This window comes from Schistocerca gregaria, chromosome 1 (genome assembly GCF_023897955.1).
Source record: "Schistocerca gregaria isolate iqSchGreg1 chromosome 1, iqSchGreg1.2, whole genome shotgun sequence".
Lineage (NCBI taxonomy): Eukaryota > Metazoa > Arthropoda > Insecta > Orthoptera > Acrididae > Schistocerca > Schistocerca gregaria.
In genome coordinates this window covers 955,579,858-955,602,121 of record NC_064920.1, presented here as the reverse complement: position 1 = coordinate 955,602,121, position 22,264 = coordinate 955,579,858, and the positions used below count along the sequence as shown (strand labels likewise).

Here is a 22,264-nt window from a genome sequence, read left to right as displayed (position 1 = left end):
TCTCAGTAATAAAATATTAAAGCTGCAGGAGAACAGATCATACTAAATTATTCATGAAATGTCAGTGGAGAAAGCTAGTTCCTCAGAACTGAAACAGTGCTGTAATTGTTGTAGGTGGCAGTAAAGGCAGTGAAAAACCATAGAACTGTTAGCAGTGGAGTTTAAGTAGCTGCATCTGCTGTTGATTATGAAGGAAATAGAACATGCCTGAAAATTACTCTTTGTGTTTCCGAAATAATATGCTATACTCTTTTGTCCCATCTCTCTCTCCCTCTCTCTCTGCCCCCCCCCCCCCCCCCTCCCTCCTTCTCTCCCTACACCTTCCTTTGTCTCTCCTTTCCTCCCTCTTATCTCTCGGTCTTCTTTTCCTCTTTCTTCATGTTACCAACTCTTTCCACCTCTCGTATCTGTCACACTTTTCTTCCACCATCTTCATGTTCCCTGTTCTTTCCACCCATCTCTCCATCTCTTCTTTGTTTTAGTAATTCACTGTCTCCTCGACTCTGTTCATATTTTAAACTGTTCATTGTTTTTTTGTTTCCCTCCCTCTCCATATACATCTGTCATTCCCTTTAAATGAAGATGTGTTCTCTCTGTTTTCATTCACTTATAAATCAACAGCAAATTTTCACTATATGTTTAAGTGAAAGAGAATAGTATTCCACAAAACTGTTACAATGGTTAGGATGTTTGTCTTGCATTTGTGAGGTTGGACATCCAAATTTAGGTTTTCAGTGGTTTCCTTATGCTGCTTAAGGCAGAAATTGGAATGCTTATTTTGAAAAGGACATTGCACATTTCTTACCTAATCTTTATCCTGTCAAGCTTGTGCTCAGTCTCTGATACCTACATTAATGATGGCACATTGATTTTTAATCTCTCTTCTGTTCTTCTTGTTAGTTTTGAGAATTATTGTTTGCTTGTAATTTTTTATAATATTTAGAATACATAACTTCAGTGAGTTTAGTTTCTGCCTAGAACAGTTATCCATTTCTGTCATTTTTCAGTAGAAGGGTAGATGACCATAATGATTTGTTGGGATAATTTGAATTTTGTTCATTTTGAGTACTCCATAGGTAATGTAATAGAGACTACTAATTATTCTTAATCATGTATGTCAATTTTAAAGTGTAACACTTGTGTGGTGTAAGACTAGGGCTGTAGAATCAAAACTATGTCACTGAGTTGATGTAAAAGTGGTGGTGCGTGTAAGGATTGTAATTGTTTCATATTTCTCTGTGAGTTTTATAATCTAAAAATAAAATCTTATTCACAGTGGGAAAGCAAGAAAGGGCGATGGAAATGATCTCACTCCAAATCCACGTAAACTATATAATATTGGAAAAGAATTGGACAAACTGAACCGAATTATTAATGATATGACTCCAGTCAGTGAACTGCCCTTCAACGTGAGGCCCAAAACACGCAAGGAAAAAAATAAGCTAGCTTCCAGGTAAGTGATCTTTCAGAAGGATTTATCCAAGATATAGCTATATTTTTAGTGCTTATTGTTAGTATTATGTTTTAAATAGATATTTCTTTTTCTAGGCGTTGGGACATAGAAAGAATAATATGTAAGAATTCATCTTAATACTTAAGTGCTATGATCCTTTATTCAATTTCCTTAGTGGCATATATTTTATTTTACTTTATTGAGAAATGTAAAAAGCTGGGCCTTGCCAATTATGTTACTTGTAATAGTATACTTGTTGTGTTCTTCAGTCCAGAGACTGGTTTGATGCAGCTCTCCATGCTGCTCTATACTGTGCAAGCTTCTTCATCTCCCAGTACCTACTGCAACCTACATCCTTGTGAATCTGTTTAGTGTACTCATCCCTTGGTCTCCCTCTACCATTTTTACCCTTCACGCTGCCCTCGAGTACTAAATCTGTGATCCCTTGATGCCTCAGAATATGCCCTACCAACCGATACCTTCTTCTAGTGAAATTGTGCCACAAATTTCTCTTCTCTTCAATTCTATTCATTACCTCCTCATTAGTTATGTGATCTACCCATCTGATCTTCAGCATTCTTCTGTAGCACCAGATTTCGAAAGCTTCTATTCTCTTCTTGTATAAACTATTTATTGACCACATTTCACTTCCGTACATGGCTACACTCCATACAAATACTTTCAGAAACGACTTCCTGACACTTAAATCCATACTCTATGTTAACAAATTCCTCTTCTTCAGAAACTCTTTCCTTGCCCTTGCCATTGCCAGTTTACATGTTATATCCTCTCTACTTCGACCTTCATCAGTTATTTTGCTCCCCAAATAGCAAAACTCCTTTACCACTTTAAGTGTCTCATTTCCTAATCTAATTCTGGCAGCATCACCCGATTTAATTCGACTACATTCCATTATCCTTGTTTTGCTTTTGTTTATGTTCATCTTATATCTCCCTTTCAAGACATTTCCGTTCAACTGCTCTTCCAGGTCCTTTGCTGTCTCTGACAGAATTACAATGTCATTGGCGAACCTCAGAGTTTTTATTTCTGCTCCATGGATTTTAATACCTACTCCACAGTATACTTAAAAAACACAAAAAAGCCACCTTTAATAGAAAAAGTGATTTTTATTTTATCACATGATGATTTCAAGCCCTGTGGTTCATCTTCCAGTGCTTGAACAGTCTGTTTCATTTCTAAAAACAGGCGACTGCTGCTCGTGTTAAGAGTATGTAGGTGTATTACAAAGTGATTCACTCTCACTATTTTACAATTTTTTTTAAAAATTGTAGTCACAGTGTGTCACCTCGTAATGACACCTATGTACTCTCTGACAGCAACATTAGAAACCTTCTTAAGAAAATTATGTAGACTGTTCAAGCACTGTAAGTTGAGCCCCCAGGGTTTAAAATGCATGGTGTATCAAAAGAAAAATCAGTTTTTTTTTTAGGAAGGACAGTTTTATTTTTTATGAAAGTATTACGGTACTGACAATAATGGACAAAATTAAGAATGTATAAACTTGAAGAAATGAGTTAGCATAATTTTTACTGATGGTTCTGTACTTGACTTAGCTCACCAGGTCTATGTTGTCCCATTAAAAGAATGCACTGGTCACTTTGGAGTGCTGTAGATGGTGAGGATTGGTAACAGGCAGCCACGTACATCTACATCTATATTTAAATCCATAGTCCACAAGCCACCTTACGGTGTGTGGCGGAGGGTACCCTCAGTACCTCTATTGGTTCTCCCTTCTATTCCAGTCTCGTATTGTTCGTGGAAAGAAGGATTGTCGGTATGCTTCTGTGTAGGCTCTAATCTCTCTGATTTTATCCTCATGGTCTCTTCGTGAGATATACGCAGGAGGGAGCAATATACTGCTTGACTCTTCGGTGAAGGTATGTTCTCGAAACTTTACCAAAAGTCTCGTGGACGAATAGCACAAGCTGGGTTTCACACAACCGTCTTTTTCGAAACCCGTGCTGATTCCTACAGACTGGATTTATAGTCTCCAGAAAAGTCATTATACTCGAACATAATACGTGTTCCAAAATTCTACAACTGATTAACGTTAGAGATATAGGTCTATAATTTTGCACATCTGTTCGACGTCGCTTCTTGAAAACGGGGATGACCTGTGCCCTTTTCCAATCTTTGGGAATGCTACGCTCTTCCAGAGACCTACGGTACACCGCAAGAAGGGGGGCAAGTTCCTTTGCATACTCTGTGTAAAATCGAACTGGTATCCCATCAGGTCCACCGGCCTTTCCTCTTTTGAGCGATTTTAATTGTTTCTCTATCCCTCTTTCGTCTATTTTGATATCTACCATTTTGTCATCTGTGCGACAATCTAGAGAAGGAACTACAGTGCAGTCTTCACCTGTGAAACAACTTTGGAAAAAGACACTTAGTATTTTGGCCTTTAGTCTGTCATCCTCTGTTTCAGTACTATTTTGGTCTCAGAGTGTCTGGACATGTTGTTTTGATGCACCTACTGCTTTGACATAAGACCAAAATTTCTTAGGATTTTCTGCCAAGTCAGTACATAGAACTTTACTTTCGAATTCATTGAACGCCTCTCGCATAGCCCTCCTCACACTACATTTCGCTTCACGTAATTTTTGTTTGTCTGCAAGGCTTTGGCTATGTTTATGTTTGCTTTGAAGTTCCCTTTCCTTCCGCAGCAGTTTTCTAACTCGGTTGTTGCACCAAGGTGGCTCTTTTCCATCCCTTACGATCTTGCTTGGCACATACTCATCTAAAGCATATTGTACGATGTTTTTGAACTTTGTCCACTGATCCTCAACACTATCTGTACTTGAGACAAAACTTTTGTGTTGAGCCATCAAGTACTCTGAAATCTGCTTTTTGTCACATTTGCTAAACAGAAAAATCTTCCTACCTTTTTTAATATTTATATTTAATGCTGAAATCATCGATGCAGTAACTGCTTTATAATCGCTGATTCCCTGTTCTGCATTAACTGATTCAAATAGTTCAGGTCTGTTTGTCACCAGAAGATCTAATATGTTATCGCCACGAGTCGGTTCTCTGTTTAACTGCTCAAGGTAGTTTTCAGATAAAGCACTTTAAAAAATTTCACTGGATTCTTTTTCCCTGCTGCGTAGCCCTCTATTGCGAACGTGTCAAGGCAGTGAAGTGGTGTGTACATGTCAGTAGATCAAATGGAATTGAGCTGTAAGATGGGCCTCATATAGGCAGGCAAAATATAGCTATAATTTTTGAAGTTGCCCGATGGCTCAGAGTATTAATGTGGATTCTCCAACACGTCTGCAAGGAATGGTCTACCAGTTGCATCCTTGTAACAGGATGTATGAACAATGGTCAAAGAAGATCCTAATCAACAGAGACCAGAGATAATAGTTTTTAAAATTGACAGTATTTGTAGCTGACAGTGGTTAAGGCACATCACAGTTTCTTAGTGAACATTGTATGCAGTGTAAATTTGGAGTCAAATACTTCACTAAAGGTTAGTGTTCTTAGCAGCACAGAAGTGAGACAAGCAACCTGCAAACTGGAGAGCAGCTGACTAGAGGTTTGTAGTGTGGGGCGAGTTTTGGTCTTGCTCCTTTTTTCAAATGCACATTTTCAAGTGCACCGACAGCCCGATGAGTTGTTTAATCCACAGTGTGAGGATTGTTTACTTCAGGCTAGATATAGCTCTCTGATGTTTTCGACCTGTCTTCCTTACTGTGACTTGGCACATTATAATAAATGTGGACCAGAATGTTTATTGAAATATTCTTGGTGACCAGGTATTACCTTAATGAAATTTACACTCTGCAGTGGAGTGATATGAAACTTCCTGGCAGATTAAAATTGTGTGCCAGACTGAAAGTCGAACTCAGGATCTTTGTATTTCGTGGACAAGTTCTCTGCCAACTGAGCTACCCAAGTACGACTCATGACCCGTCCTCATAGCTTTAATTCTGCTAGTACTTTGTCTCCTAGCTTCCGACTTGCAGGGTTAGCACTCTGTTGGAAGTAAAGCTTTGAGGATGAATCTTAAGTCACGCTCGGATTGCTCAGTTGGCAGAGCATTTGCCTCTCAAAGGCAAATGTCACAAATTCGATTCTTGATCTAGCACACAGTTTCAATCTGCCAGGAAGTTACAAGTAATACCTTTCTCTTATATCTTCATAATGAGTTTTCTGCAGACACTCCAGTGCACCAAGATGACAACAGCCATGTTCACAGGCTGCACACATACATGCCTGGTTTGATGAACTCTCAGACATCCTGTCCACTTTGAGATGACCCACTAACTCCTTCGGTCATAGTACAAAGTGCCTGGGACTATTTCTAACAGTGACTGAAACGTGGTGCCCAAGATCCCCGCAGCGTGTTAGCTTTACAGGATCTGATCATCAGTGAGTGGCTTCAGCTGGGTATGGCATACCTGAAGAAGCTTGTCCACTTATGTCCTCACCTAATTTACGGCTTTGTTAAGACTAAAGTAAATTTTATGTGACATCAATGTGATGTCTCCTGTGGGTTTCTAATTTTTTGTCCCTTGTGCTTGTATCTAGCACGTGGGAGAGTGAAATTTGTCAGCATAGGCTGTCACGTAGAGCATGATTGGTGGAAAGACGCCTGTTTATTTTGGATGTTTAATGAGTGTATTGGAGTAATCAGATAGGTAACAAGAGGCCACAGACTTGCCTGATATGGAGCAGTGTCACTATCATTATGCACCTGCAGTTAAGTAAATACTCAGAGGAATGTAAGTCTTGAGTCTCCAACCAATGCCAGTGCAAATTTAGGTGGTGTGAAAAAATCAATCTAAAGGCTAAGATCATTTGCAGCAGAGCATGAAGTGGATACCTACATGTCACAGTAATTACCATAAATGGGCTTAGTGTCAATATGTTGTCAAAGTGAGTACATGAAGTAGTCTGCAGCCAGTTGCCACAATATTCAGTCTTTCATACCTATGATTCATTACTCTCAGTTTTTGTCATCTCAGTACCAGCAGCCATTCTGTCTTGCAGTATTTTTTGTATTCTATCAGTGAACATGTTATTTGTGTGATCACTTGTAACTTCCTCATAATGCAAGTTAGTTCATTACAACTGTTTGCTGTGGTGTACGGGAAGGTGACGTCGTTGAGTGACTGTAGGAGGATACAAGATGACTTGAACAGGGTTTGTGATTGGTGTAAAGAATGGCAGCTAACTCTAAATATAGATAATGTAAATTAATGCAGATGAATAGGAAAAAGGATCCTGTAATGTTTGAATACCCCATTAGTAGTGTAGCGCTTGACACAGTCACGTCGATTAAATATTTGGATGTAACACTGCACAGCGATATGAAGTGGGACAAGCATGTAATGGTAGTTGTGGGGAAGGCAGATGGTCGTCTTCGGTTCATTGGTAGAATTTTGGGAAGATGTGGTTCATTGTAAAGGAGACCGCTTATAGAACGCTGGTGCAACCTATTCTTGAGTACTACTCGAGCGTTTGGAATCCCTATCAGGTCAGATAGAGGGAGGACGTAGAAGCAATTCATAGGCAGGCTGCTAGATTTGTTACTGGTAGGTTTGATCATCATGTGAGTATTACGGAAATACTTCAGGAACTCAGGTGGGAGTCTCTAGAGGAAAGGAGGCGTTCTTTTCGTGAATTGTTACTGAGGAAATTTAGAGAACCAGCTTTTGAGGTTGACTGCAGTACAATTTTACTGCCACCAACTTACATTTCGCGGAAAGACCACAAAGATAAGGTAAGAGAGATTAGGGCTCGTACAGAGGCATATAGGCAGTCATTTTTCCCTCGTTCTGTTTGGGAGTAGAACAGGGAGAGAGGATGCTAGTTGTGGTACGAGGTACCCTCCGCCACACACCGTATGGTGGATTGCGGAGTATGTATGTAGATCAGTAGTTGTTAGCACCCACTTAAACAATGAATTGACATCATTTAGTTTCAATACAGTGGACTTATAGAACTGTGGGCAGAATTTAACAGATTGTAAATTGTGCACTGGAAATGTGTATGCTGAGTAAGTGGATTAAGAAAGGAAAAGACCCACTGCAGTTTAACAATGAAATTCAGTAAATGCTAAGGAAGCAAAGGCTGTTACTCTCTTAACTCAAAAGAGAATCCACAAATGATGCCAGGCTAAAATTGTTGAGATATGTGCATCTGTAAATAGAGCGATGCATGAAGTGTACAACTACAACCACTGTCATTCATTAATAAAAGATCTTACCAAGGATTCCTGAAAATTCTGGTCCCATGTAAAGCCGCAAAGTTCTGTATAGTTACTTGTTGACCAGTCTGGCGTGTCAGCAGAAGATAGCAAAAGAAAAGCTGAAGTTTTAAATTGGGTATTTAAGAAATCATTCACACAGGAGAACAGTCCAAAACTTACCATCGTGTGACAATCACACAGACTCCCATACCGAGGACATAGTGATAGGTGTACCTGGTGTAGAGAAACAACTGAAAGTGTTGAAAGTAAATAAGTCACCAGGTCAGGGTGGAATCACAGCTATTTTACAAAGAGTACTCTATGGATAGGTCCCTTACTTAGCAGGCATTCATCATGAATCTCTTGCCCAGCTCAAAATCCCAAGCCACTGGAAATAAAGTGCAGGTGATTCTTGTATGTAAGAAGGGTAAAAGAATGGACTGCATCCCAGGTGATGCTGCTTTGTTGGCGCAGGAGGGCTTGCATATTCCGTCGAAGTCAAGAGCTGTACCGGTGGTAGTGTAGCTATTGGCAGGGTCACCCAAGCTGGAGTGGCCGTGACACAGGAGCCAGACAAAAATGGAGTCCCACAATATAGGGCATGAAGGGCTCTAGAGGTGTAGTGAAGCCAACTTCCCTAAAGGAGTAAACACAACACAAATCGTGGTCTCCAAGTTGGGGGTTGGGCAAGTGGCTAACAACTCCTTCCTGTAAGCCACACTGGTGCATGGATGATGACACAGCACTGTTAATGGGAAAGGCAAAGGCAAACAAAAAAGGAAAAATGATGTTGTTTGTTCGAAGCTGGAGTGTAAGATGATTACACAGGACAGGGGCCTTGAGGTCATTGCTAGAACAGCTCAATAAAAACAAGGCTGGCGTAGTTGTGCTAGAGGAAAGCAACCATGAATTTGGTACAGGGTTCAGAGTAAGACAAAAATTTAAACATATGGTGTGTGGACTTACTGAAATAACATCTAGAATCTCACAAATGAGTTTGAAGACCTGATTTGCAAACTATCCATTGATCAATGTACATGCACCTACAGAAGTAGCAGGTGACCAGGATAAAGACACTTCTATGAGAACCCCGAGGGAGCCTATGATGGATGCCATAGGCATGATATAGAAATAATTATTGGAGACCTCAATGCACAGATTGGAAACGAAGATCATTATGTCCAGCAATAGGAAAGCATAGTCTCCACGAATACACAAATGAACAAGTGATAATGGACACAGAGTTGTTCAGTTTGCACTATCGCATAACATGGCTGTAGGTAGCACTATGTTCCCACACAAAAGGATCCTTAAAGCAACGTGGTGTAGCCCTGATCAGCCTACCTTCAACCAAAACAGTCATGTAATTATTGATGGCAGACATTTCTAAAACTTACTAGATGTTCGTACCTGCAGAGGAATTAATGTGAATTCAGACTACCACCTTGTAATTGCGAAACTGAGAGCTCAAATATCTAATGTAAGGTAAGTGAAAGGAGCACCTCAAAGAAAGTATATGGTATCAAAGCTAAAAAATTTCAGAGATTGCTAAAACATACTCAGAGAAGGTTATGAGAGTGTAAGTGATACTCTGGATTAGGAACGTAGTACTTGCAGGGACACAGTCTTTAAGTCAGCAGAAGAGGTGTTAGGGAAAGAAGGAAAACAGCCAAGGAATTCCTGGTTTGAGGAGGATTGTAAGTCACAAGAAAAACTTTGATTATAGAAAGTAGCTTGAGAAATCATATACATGTTAAGTGGAAAGATATTATCAAGATAAAAGGGAAGAAGAGTTGAAACTGCATGACAAGAGGAAAAGGGAATGGGAAAGAGAACAGATTGAAGAACTAGGGAAAAAAAAAGAGGAGAGATCAGAAAATTAATAGTGAAAGAACACGCGTATTAATATATGTAAAGGTAAAAATGAGGAATTACTAACTGATCACCAAGAGATATTGGAATATGGCTAGAATACTTAAGTGAACTGTTGGATGCTCCAGAGCCCCCTATTGAAGAGATCCTAACCCACCCAGAAGAAGATGATGAGACGATAGTCCTTCCAACCCCCTCCCCCCTCTCTCTTTCAAGGAGAAGTAGATAGAGCAATAGCCCAACTGAAGAACAATAGAGCACAAGAAACTGATAATATAACATTGGAATTATTGAAAGCTGGAGGAGTTGGGTTAAATCACAGGATATACACGTTTTTGTGCTATATCTGGGAAAAGGAAGATTTGTCAGAAGAATGGAATGTAGGTATAGTGTGTTTGATAGACAAGAAAGCTGATATATTTAAATGCAGCAACTACAGAGGCATAAAACTCCTAAATATTGCATATAAAGGATTGTCGAATATCTTGTTTAATAGACTCTCACCCATAGCAGAAAACATTATTGGAAGTGTATCATTGTGGATTCATACCAGGAAAGTCAACTGTGAACCAGATATTTAGTCTCCACCAATTAGAAGAAAAGACCAGTGAATTTAATGTCGGTGTGCACTATCTTTTCATTGATTTCAAATCTGCATATGAAACAATAAATAAGGATAAACTTTGTGAGGCAATGTGGGAATTTCGAGTGCCTGAGAAGTCTGTGCGTTTGGTAGAGGCTAAGGCAGCCACAGTGTACTGTGCGAGTGCAATCTAGACTATCACCCCAGTTTCCCACACGAACTTGGGGGGCTAAGACAAGGGTATGGGCTTTCCTGCCTACTCCTCAGGCTCGCACTCGAGAAAGTGGTTCGGGAATTGGGTATGTAGACAAGAGGTAATATCTACTGTAAGTCCATACAACTGTTGGGATGCTTTTACTGACTAAGCAATCCTGGCGCAATTCATGAAGCCCTGTACTGTCACTTCGTGAAGAAAGGATATTGTGGTGGCGTAGCATAGCCAGTGGTTTAAAAAATATTTTAAATTTGGTTTTTAGGATCTGTGGGTACAGTCAACCCAGACTGTTCATGTGATATTACATTAAACATCCAATGTTGTTGGAAAATGTCCTTTTCGTTCTTCTTAATAACAAAATATTATTTTAAGTGTAACTTTGTGCGCCAAATCTATGGGGCAATCTCATATTATTGTTTGTTGATATTCGGTTAAGAACATTTATTGACCTTGGCAGCAAAACCATAAGCTTGATTAAATAGATGTGACTACTGTACTGTGTTGCAGCACACAGTGCTAACTCCACTGTTCACAACTATAAAAAGACTGAAAATATTTACTAGTAAAAAACACAGTCTGGAACAATTCAGTAAAACTGTAAATATTTTCAGAAACACTAGAGAAAATGCACTGGGTAACTTTCAGCTGGCACCCCCTGTATTCAGCATATTAAACTGTGTCAATAAATTCTTATCTTCGGTTCTATTCCTCACCGCCATGCAACGCAATGTGCGTGCTCTCTCTCTCTCTCTCTCTCTCTCTCTCTCTCTCTCTCTCTACACACACACACTCACAGTTATTTATTGGCATTTATTATATTGCTTCGTACCAGTTAATTACTATGTTTTAAAAAAACTGTAATGCATTTCTGCCAGGTTGTGATAAAACAATCCACGAGTATATTTTTATTCCTTACAGAGCTTGCCGACTTAAGAAGAAAGCTCAACATGAGGCTAACAAGCTGAAATTATTTGGACTGGAAAATGAGCACAGTAAGTGAAAAATACTTTTACATACATTCTTCAGGAATTGCTCAAGTAAAACTAAGTTTACAGTAATTAATTCTTAATTGATTCAGGTTTTGTTTTTGGCACGAACTTTAGTATGTCAAACTTTCATAAGCTGTAAAAAAATGACTAATTTTTGTTTATGGTAGGTTGCAGATAGATATTTTGTATCCACACTTCTTATGTCAGGTATCCATGATACTTTTGTTTCAGAGTTGTTAAAAATTATGTATCCAGAATGAGATTTTCACTCTGCAGCGGAGTGTGCGCTGATATGAAACTTCCTGGCAGATTAAAACTGTGTGCCCGACCGAGACTCGAACTCAGGACCATTCGCGGGCAAGGGCTCTACCAACTGAGCTACCGAAGCACGACTCACGCCCGGTACTCACAGCTGTGAGTACCGGGCGTGAGTCGTGCTTCGGTAGCTCAGTTGGTAGAGCCCTTGCCCGCGAATGGTCCCGAGTTCGAGTCTCGGTCGGGCACACAGTTTTAATCTGCCAGGAAGTTTCATATCAGCGCACACTCCGCTGCAGAGTGAAAATCTCATTCTGGAAACATCCCCCAGGCTGTGGCTAAGCCATGTCTCCACAGTATCCTTTCTTTCAGGAGTGCTAGTTCTGCATGTTTCGCAGAAGAGCTTCTGTAAAGTTTGGAAGGTAGGAGACGGATACTGGCAGAAGTAAAGCTGTGAGTACCGGGCGTGAGTCGTGCTTCGGTAGCTCAGTTGGTGGAGCCCTTGCCCGCGAAAGGCAAAGGTCCCGAGTTCGAGTCTCGGTCGGGCACACAGTTTTAATCTGCCAGGAAGTTTCAAAAATTATGTATTTTATTTTTTGGCTGTATCCAAGGAAATGCTGAATTGATAAGCAGAAAAGCAATATTGAATGCAAGTTCTTCCTTTAGTAAAGCACAAACAGACTGTCTGGTCAAAATCTGTTACTTGGTAAAGCCTGTGTTACACAGACTGGTCAAAATCTGCTAGTTGTGAGAGTGCAAGTCATGTGCTTGCACATCAATCAGCCACCTACCACATTGCAAGTGGGGCACTGACATCACACAGAAAGAGGAGACTGCGGTATCGTCTGCTAACATTGGGAATTACTGTAATCTTGCTGCACTCACTCATATTATAGTAGTGGATTTTGTATCTTTGTCTCTTTCTTAATCTTTATTTTATTGTTTGAAGCCAAGTGGCTCTTGACATATACAAGACATATATTCATATGCGGAGTGGTCTTTGTTACATCACAGTGCGGTAAACTACATTAACTGAAGCCAAGTGGCTCTTGACATATACAAGACATATATTCATATGAAAAACCACAAACATCCAATGCCCTGGCTGAAGACAGCGGCCAGATTACATTCAGTGTATGTCAGAATAAATGCACTAATGTATTTGTCCACTGGTAAAGGCTTTTGTCTACATAAAATTATAACAGGAGTCCTAAGAATAAAATATTTGCATAACATAAGTATTCAATATGCCAGAGACAAAGGCCTTTGTCTCTGGCATGGTGAATACTCCAGGTCCAATGTGCCTAGAATGCAGACAGGTTGATTGCGAGCCTTCAGCTGGCCGCGTCCTAACCAACACATGGCCAGCACTAGCATCGAGGCAGAACTAGCTTTCATCAGAAAACACAACAGACCCTCACCCTGCCCTCCAATGAACTCTCGCTTGATACCACTGAAGTTGCAAACAGTGGTGGTTACGAGTCAATGGAATGCATGCTACAGGGTGCCTGGCTCAGACCTGTCCTTGAAGTAATGGATTCGTAACAGTTTGTTGTGTCACTATGGTGCTAACTGGCGTTCAAATTTCTGATGCAGATGTAATACGATGCACCAAAGCCTTACACCAAACACAGTGGTCTTCCCTCTATTAGTGTCACATGGCCATTTGGAGCCCAGTCTTCTTGCAACCATACATTCTCGTGAATACTGCTGTCTTGTACAGCGGTTACATTTTTGCCAAGTCTTTCTGCGATATCCCAGAAGGATCTTCCAGCTTCTCGTAGCCCTATCACGCAACCATGTCCAAACTTAGTGGAGTGTTGTTGATAATAGCTTCTTTGTCACCTTAAAGGGTCACCACCAAGTCCAGTCTCAAAGGCAATGAACGCTTGTGACCGTTACAGTGTGTGTTTAGAGTAAACCTGATTTGCATCCTCATTGTGGCACTGCTAGTGCCACTCTTATGTGACTGAAGTGAAATTTGAATACATATCATCTTTCACGTGTAGAAACACACATACTGAATTTGGTGTATGTCACCCAACTCCTACTTGGTGTTGTGATTTTTTTCCGTAAGTGTATTTCAGCTTTCAGAGAAAGTCCTTGTTCAGATATGGAAAACCCACACATGTTCAGACAACAAAATCGACTCATACATGCATGAGCACTGTTTCGGGGTGCTAAGTCCAGACGACTTGGGTAAAGGGGCATTTGGGGGGGGGGGGGGGGGGGGGATAGCAGGGTATGTATGGGAGAAGCTGCTAGTGCATTCTGTGGGAGAGTGTATGGATGTATGGCTGTTGTGGGAACGGCATAGGAGTGCTAAGTACAGAACTGGGTGGCTGTGCTGGGGGGCAGGGGGATGGGAGTGTCAGAGAAGAGGAAATGACGATGACTATGTAGATGTGTTGGAGGGGATAGGAGGTATGTTTAATACTGGAGTGAGAGCAGGGAAGGGGATAGGCAGCTGAAGGACAGGGACTAGCAAAGGTTGAGGCTGAGGGGGGGGGGGGGGGGGATGGGGATGAAATATACGTTGTAGCGGCAGTTACCACTCATGCAATTCAGAAAAGCTGATGTTGGGAAGAATCCAGATGGCAGAAGCCATTAAAGTGAAGCACATTGTGTTGGGTGGCATGTTCAGCAACTATGTGGTCCAACTGTCACTTGGCCACAGCTTGACAGGGCCATTTATACAAACAGATAGCTTGTTACTTGTCATTCCCATGTAGAATGTGACACAATGTTTGCAGCAAGGTAGACCACATCTTCGCTTTACACGTGGCCATGTGTTTGATTAGATGGGTGATGCCAGCAGTACGAGTGGAGTTGGTGGCAGTGGGATAATGTATGGAACACATCTTGGATCTGAGTCTATTGCAGGTAAGAGACAAGAGGTTGGAAGCAGCGGTGGAGTAAGGAAGTAGAAGGATATTGCAAAGGTTGGGTGGGGGGGGGGGGGGGGGGGGGCAGGTAGAATACCATTGTGAGATGGATGGGTAGGATAGTGGGGATGATATTTTCACTTTGTAATTAGAAATTACAAGGATCAGGGGAATGTCATAGAAGTACGAGGCCCCGTTAACTAACATCATTTATCCTTTTGACAACGAACATTTATTTTTCAAAGTATTAAAGGTCCTCTTTAAGAAAAACGGGTAGTAAGGTTCCAAGTTATTTTGTCTTGTTAAATTTACTCTTGAATAGTTTTCAAAATGTTTAGTAGCAAAATCACCTTTTTAATGGTCTTAAACAAGATGCAAGAGGATAAGACTTTAACAGTAACGACCTTTAAAAAAATTTGAAATATCAATAAACCAGCAAATCAGAAAAACTGAGCTCTAGATAAATTTCTGCAAGCAAGCTCAAAACCAAGACATAGGCAGACTTCCAAAAGATAAATATTAACTACTTGATAAGTAACAACAGTTCGCCTTTATGGCTTATCCAAAGGGTTTACACCAAATAATTTGAAATAAAATTTGAAACAAGGTTACAGTAGGTATTAAACAGAACAATAACATTGAAAGAAAAAGTCCCTTTGCAAAGCCAATTAATCAGATAAAGGCCTTTTGATATATGGCAAAATTTCATTTACAGTACTAAACTCAACTTAACTAGAGCACAGACAGTCAGGACCTGCAACTGCAAACAAATAGAAAGCAACACTAGGAAATGCTTGAGAGCCATCCACACAGTCGCTAGCATGCCAGGGCCACACGACAAGAATTTGCTGACATGAAACGCATTCGTGGCAATTTAGTTGGTGCTGTCAAAAAACACTGAACACAAATACCTCACTGAATTACACAACTACAGAAAGTTATTGTTTAACCACGATTCTACTTGAAGAACCTGTCCAGTAAGATCTTAGGCCCTAGGAAATAAATCTTGCTAAAAGTGTTAAGGCTTAGAAGGGAACTACACAAAAGGAGCTGTAAATTCTGCGAGGAAGCAATATAGATAACAACTCGCTAAGGTCACACAGTGAAAACAAATATTAAAATTCAGGAACAGTTTGTTCTCTCAAATAAAACAATTCAAAAACAAATTCAAGATTTAAAAAAAAATAGATAATCATAGGCCCCTGGTATAACTATGCTTGAAAGCTGGGCAGATTACACAGTGCCACATTGACTCAAATAACAAAGGTGTGACGACTTTGTGCAGAGTGGGAGATTGGTGCACAGAGCTGAACAACTGGATACACACAGCATAAGCAATCCATAAACCTTTTGCCCTCTATCCAGTCCTGATGAAGAAAAGTGAACAATGACCCAGAAAAGACGTCATGCTAATCCACACCGTGTGTCTGTTGCTCCAGACACTGCCGTTGGCCCCCAGCTCTACACTGCTGAAGACTACACGTAAACTTGCACTGCACCGCACTGCACAGTTCCAAGGACTCTGCAATGCTGCTCTAGTGCCACTTTCAAAGCCTAGCTGGGGCACTTGTAGCTGCACAACGGAATAATACGCGTCACTTGGTGAGGTGCCAGCCAGAAGCTGTCGATAGTGGGAAGGTGAAATGAGCTGCCACAGCTCACACTTCATGCCACAATGAGAGATAGTTGAAAGCCTTGTGGAGAATGTGATTCAGTTGCGCCAGCTCTGGGTGCTACTGTGTTGTGAGAGGAATGCTCCTTCGTGTCGAAACAGTGAGTGTGTGGGGGACAATAAATGACAATTGAGACAAGGCATGGGGTCATATTTGGAGAGGAACTGCTTCTTACTACAAATGCGACAACCTTGGGTGGCTAGGCTGTATGGAAGGAACTTCTTAGTGTGGAATGGGAGGCCACTGTCGAAGTGGAGGTATGGTAGGTGGTTGGTAGATTTGATTTGGATGGAGGTATTGATGTAACTAATCTTGAGTTACCAGGTGAAGTAAAATGGGGGGGGGAGGGGGGAGACTGCTGAGGTTCTGGAGAAGTGTGCACTCAATCTCAGTCCACATCATGATGTTGTCAATGGATCTGAAGCACTTAGAGGTTGATATTTTGGATCGTCAGGAAGCATTCCTCTAGGTGGCCCATGAAGAGGTTGGAATAGGATGGTACCATTGCTGTGCTACAGATTTGTTTGTAGGTGATGGCTTCAAAGAAGTAATTATGGATGAAGATATAGTTGATCATGGTGATCAGGAAGGAGGTTGTAAGTTTGGAGTTGATGGGCATGGAAAAGGTAGTGTTCAGCAGCGGCAAGGCCATAGTCATTTGGTATGTTAGTGTAAAGGCAGGTGGCATCAATAGTGATAAGCAGGGTGCTGGGTGGTAAAGTGACAGCAGCTGTGGAGATAGTGTATCTGTTTTCTATAGGAGGGTAGGTTACAGGTAATAGGATGAAAGTGTTGGTCCACAAGGGTGGAGATTCTCTTGTTGAAGCACAAGTCATATGGGAGCTTCCTGGAAGCTAAGAGTGAGGTGAGTGTTGGAGGGAGGAGGGAGATTTAGCCAGGGATTGGGTTCTGTGATGGGATGAGGGATTTGAGGAGGGACTGGAGGTCCTGCTGGATTTCTGAATGGGGTCTTTTGACAGGGCTTATAGGTGGAATCCACCAGCTGTCAGATATGTCAACCTACAATCACGGACACAGTGAATCCATTCAGAAATCCAGCAGGATCTCCAGTCCCTCGACAAATCCTTAGGCCTATTCCAAAACCACTCCCCTGAGTCTGTATTCATATCATCCCCACCACTCTGTGCACTCTTACCTTCTGTGGGCTTCCTAAAGTATATAAACTGAACCACCCAGGACGCTCCATTGTGGCTGGTTACTGTAGCCCCAGAGACAGAATTTCTGCCCTTGTGGGCCAATGTTTTCAGCCTACTGCCCATAAGCTACCTTCCTGCATAAAAGACCCCATCCTGCTTGTCACTGTCGAAGCTACCTTCTCTAAACTAATGTTTCCAATGGCCATGACCCTGTCACTATTGAACTTGATCTTTATGTACACCCAGCTGACTGAAAACCTATGATGTCCTTCCTGGTCATCAAGACCAACTATATCCTCACCCATTATTAATTCTCCTTTGAAGACATCACCTACAAACAGATCTATAGTACAGCAATGGACACATACACGGCACCATCCTATGCTAATCTATTCATGAGCCATCTAGAAGAATCCTTCCTAATCACCCAGAATCCCATCCTCTAACTGCTTCAGATCTTTTGACAACGTTACAATTTGGACAGAGGGTGGGGACACCCTATACATACTCCTCCAGAACCTCAGCACCTTCTTCCCCTTTCACTTCACCTGGTACTCCTCAGCCCAACAAACTGTCTTTGACCTCCACCTCAAGATTGGTTATATCACTACTTCTGTGCACGACAAACCTAGCAACAATCAACTTTACCTCTACTTCGACAGTAGCAGCTATTCCACAAAAAGAAGTCTCTTCCATCTAGCCTAGCCATCTGTGGTCGGTGCATCTGTATTGCTGAGTAGTCCCTCCCAAAATAAACTAAGGGTTCACTGACACCTTCAGAGAGCGAAATTATCCTTCCAACCTTGTCCAGAAACATACACTATGTGATCAAAAGTATCCGGACACCACCAAAAACATATGTTTTTCATATTATGTGCATTGTGCTGCCACCCCATGCCAGGTACTCCATATCACCAACCTCAGTAGTCATTAGACATCGTGAGAGAGTAGAATGGGGCACTCGACAGGACTTGCAGACTTTGAACGTGGTCAGGTGATTGGATGTAATTTGTGTCAAATGTCTGCACACGAGATTTCCACACTCCTAAACATCCCTAGGTCCACTGTTTCTGATGTGATAGTGAATTGGAAATGTGAAGAGGCACATACAGCACAGGCTGACCTTGTCTGTTGACTGACAGAGACCACCGACAGTTGAAGAGGGTAGTAATGTGTAATAGGCAGACATCTATTCAGACCATCACACAGGAATTCGAAACTGCATCAGGTTCCACAGGAGTGTAAACATTGGACGATTGAGCAGTGGAAAACCGTAGTCTTGAGCTATGAGTCATGGTACACAAGGTGGCAATCCAATGGCGGGGTGTGGGTATGGCAAATGCCTGGTGAACATCACCTGGCAGCATGTGTAGTGTCAACAGTAAAATTCGGAGGTGGTGGTGTTATGGTGTGGTTGTGTTTTTCTCGGATGGGAAGCTGTCATCAAGGCTAAGGGTGAATTCCAGCATTACCAGTGGAGGGTGGCATGAACTTGTAAGTCATTTTCAGCCAGGTGTCTGGATACTTTTGACACATATTATATCTTCTATGCATTGTGTCATAAGTCACCTATCATCCCCCACTCCTCCCATACTCCATATATTCTTTGTGTAGCCAAAAAGGAGCACTGATCTTGTGACTCAGTATATTCAGGACTGCAGCAACTGAATCACACTCTCCACCAGTGTTTCAACAGTCTCTCATCGTACCTTGAAACGTGGAATGTCTCTCAATGATACTCACCCCTCCCACAGTGGTATTCTGCTGCCCACCCAATCTACTACACAATATCCTTGTATTATAGGGATATGGTGTCTGTTATTTCGAATATGTCCGAAAGAACAGACACCATTGATAACCTGCAGCCGTCTAGAGCGAAATTAGAATTATATTAATACCTTCAGCTGCTCATGGGCATTGACATATATCAACGGGGACAGGTGAAAATGTGTGCCCTGACAGGGACTCGAACCCAGGATCTCCTGCTAACATGGCAGACGCTCTATCCATCTGAGCCACCGAGGGCACGGAGGGTAGTGCACTTCAGGGATTATCTCGCACACGCCTCCTGTGAGACCCACTTTCTCACCTTGTATGTCCACACACTACATTTGTAGTGTCTCACCCCAACACACACATCACTCGTGGAAGACATTCTTACCAAGTCCCGCAAGAGTTTGGGGGATATGTGTGCATATGCACAGAAGAGGAAGGTCATGGCCAGTATTGCCAGAACTATACACTTACATGGATGTGGTGTCTGTTGTTTTGGACATGTCCGAAAGAGCAGACACCATTGATGACCTGCAGCCATCTAGAACGAAATTAGAGTTATATATTAATACCTTCATATCCATATAAGTTTATAGTTCTGGTAATAGTGGCCATGACCTTCTTCTGTGTGGATGCACACATATTCTCCGAACTCTTATGGGACTTGGGAAGAATGTCTTCTTCGAGTAATGAGTGTGTTGGGGTGGGACACTAAGAATGTAGTGTGTGGACATAAAAGGTGAGAAAGTGGGTCTCACAGGAGGCGTGTATGAGATAGTCTCTGCAGCCGCACTATCCTCCGTGCCCTCGGTAGCTCAGATGGATAGAGCATCTGCCATGTAAGCAGGAGATCCCGGGTTCGAGTCCCGGTTGGGGCACACATTTTCACCTGTCCCCGTTGATATATGTCAATACCCATGAGCAGCTGAAGGTATTAATATAATTCTAATATCCTTGTCTGTCCCTGCTCCATTCCTGCTCCCAACCCATTGCATCATGGCTCATTTCTTTGCAAGAGAGCCCGATACAAGACCTCTGCTTTACATTATCATACTACTACTTCATACTAGCCACTGGCGACTCTTACACCATCAAAGGCAGGGCCATCTGTGAAACCAGACATGTGACCAACCAGCTGTGCTGCATTCTATATTGTTGTGACAACTAACAAGCTATCTGTCTGTATGAATGGTCACCACCAAACAGTGGCCATGAGAGCGCTGGACCACTCAGTTGCTGAGCATGCTGCCCAATCCGATGCGCTTCACTCTTAATTACTGTTTTATAGCCTGTTCATCTAGATTCTTCCCAAGAACATCAGCTTTTCTGAACAGCATTTCTCTGCTCCCATTCAAGTACTACACATACCTTCTACCACAACACCCCCACGCCTCCCCCTCCCCCAAGCACAGCTTCCCAAAGATGCAACTAACTGCCCTATTGAGCACCAAGCTACATCTCCAGCTTCATCTATTCACTGTGAAGTGCATGGTAGAGGATACCTCAGATTGTACCGTTTATTAGGATTTTTTTCCCTGTTCCCTTCACATGTGGAGCTTGAGTAGAAGGATTGTTTAAGTGCATTCATGCATGCTGTAATTAATCAAGTCTTGCCATTAAAATCCGAATAGGAGCAGTAAGGGATCCTAGAGTCATAATTTAAAGCCTGTTCATGAAACTTTGGAAGTATCTTCAAGAGTCTGCCAATTTAGTTTCTTCAGCATCTCTTGTGACACTCTCCCACAGACCAAACTCACCTGTGACCATTCCTGCTGCCCTTCTCTGTATATGCTGAATTAAGATTCTACAAGAAATTGATGTCAAAAATATTGGATGGTAGCTTTGAAGATTACTTCTACTACTGTTGTTATAAATGGCCTGTGAACTATGCTTTCTTCCCATCCACTTCCATGAACGTCCTTACAAGCAGCACTTGCCTCTCCCCTCAGCTCTACCATGCTATCCCTCCCCATCCCCTCACAGATTGCTGCTAACATCAGATGCAGTTGGTGATAGTGGTTTTGTGTGTGTATGTGCGTGTGTGTGCGTGTGTGTGTGTGTGTGTGTGTGTGTGTGTGAGGTGTTTGGGTCAGCTAGTCTAATTCAAGCCTATCTTCTTCTGTGCTGTCCACAGAGTGTATTTCTTATAATCAAAGGTCTTCTTTTGGAGATGTCCACAAAGTTGTCTGCTTTGTGGCATATGTGTATTGCGTATTATCACTAGATTTTTAGTGTTTTTGTGGATTTCCACTGCTATCAACATTTTCATCTACGTATCCCAACTCGTTTAAGATATTCTCGTTATGTTCACTATGTTGCTTCTTGTTTTCTGCTTCAGTATCTCCAACTTTCCCACTTGTAAGTGGGTCTTATAACTCGCATGTTCCGATTTGTAATTTTTTTCTTTCAGTGTGACCTCACATCCAAGACATCTAAATGGGGATATATGTTATGCCTGGAATTAATTTTTACAGCGTGCTATGTATGCAATTGATATGGAGCCTTTGTAAATTTTTCCACTTGTGAAATGAGATTGCCCTTACATTGGGTGTTTTTGGTGACCATATTTGAGATGAAGCTTTGAGGATGTGTGATACGTTGTTCACTGAGTTAACATCAAACTCTCAAAGGATCTCATCCTCCCAGTTTCATTGGCTTTTTTAGATAATCCAGTTATTTAACACTGCCCTTTAACAGTTTTCCAGCTGGCTGTCAACTCGGTCAACCCTCCTCTCTCATTCTAAGCTTGACGTAGGACAGCGTTGGTTAACTTACAGGTTGTAAATGAAATTATATGGCAGAACAATGTGTACGAATTACTGCTTTACTTGGGATTCTTAGATTTACAGAAAGCTCTTACCACAGTGTTCAGAATTAGAATGGGGGACATCATTTCAAATGTTAAAGGCTCAGTGAGATCTTTGGGCCTCGTAAAAAGTCATCAGGCATCAAAACAAAACCCTTAATACGATATTTTCACACTACATGAACTTGAGCGTACAGTACTTTAATATGAGTTTCTGACATTTCTCAGTATGAATTTTATTGCCTTTCTTAGGCATCAGACCTTCATTATTTTTGAAAGTGATCTAACACATTTTATAATTCTGGATATCTTCTATCTCACTCAACAACTGACCACCAGTTTGGAATCCTGTATAGTATTCCTTTCTTGACAATGTCGTATGCCTTCTGC

The 22,264-nt window shown here is 41.6% G+C and overlaps 1 protein-coding gene and 1 non-coding gene across 4 annotated transcripts in view; both read left to right on the top strand.

The window, feature by feature from the left end:
* Positions 1–22,264, top strand: part of LOC126276230 (protein CREBRF homolog) — a 106,989-nt gene that overhangs the window by 67,439 nt on the left and 17,286 nt on the right. For all 3 annotated transcript variants that reach the window (XM_049977258.1, XM_049977259.1, XM_049977260.1), the window contains 2 exons: positions 1,277–1,453; positions 11,255–11,328. In XM_049977258.1, the coding sequence (XP_049833215.1) occupies positions 1,277–1,453; positions 11,255–11,328 (251 nt within the window). The remainder of the gene's footprint in view (positions 1–1,276; positions 1,454–11,254; positions 11,329–22,264) is intronic.
* On the top strand, positions 19,872–19,946 carry Trnat-ugu (transfer RNA threonine (anticodon UGU)). The gene has a single exon. It is a non-coding gene; the product is annotated as a tRNA-Thr (tRNA).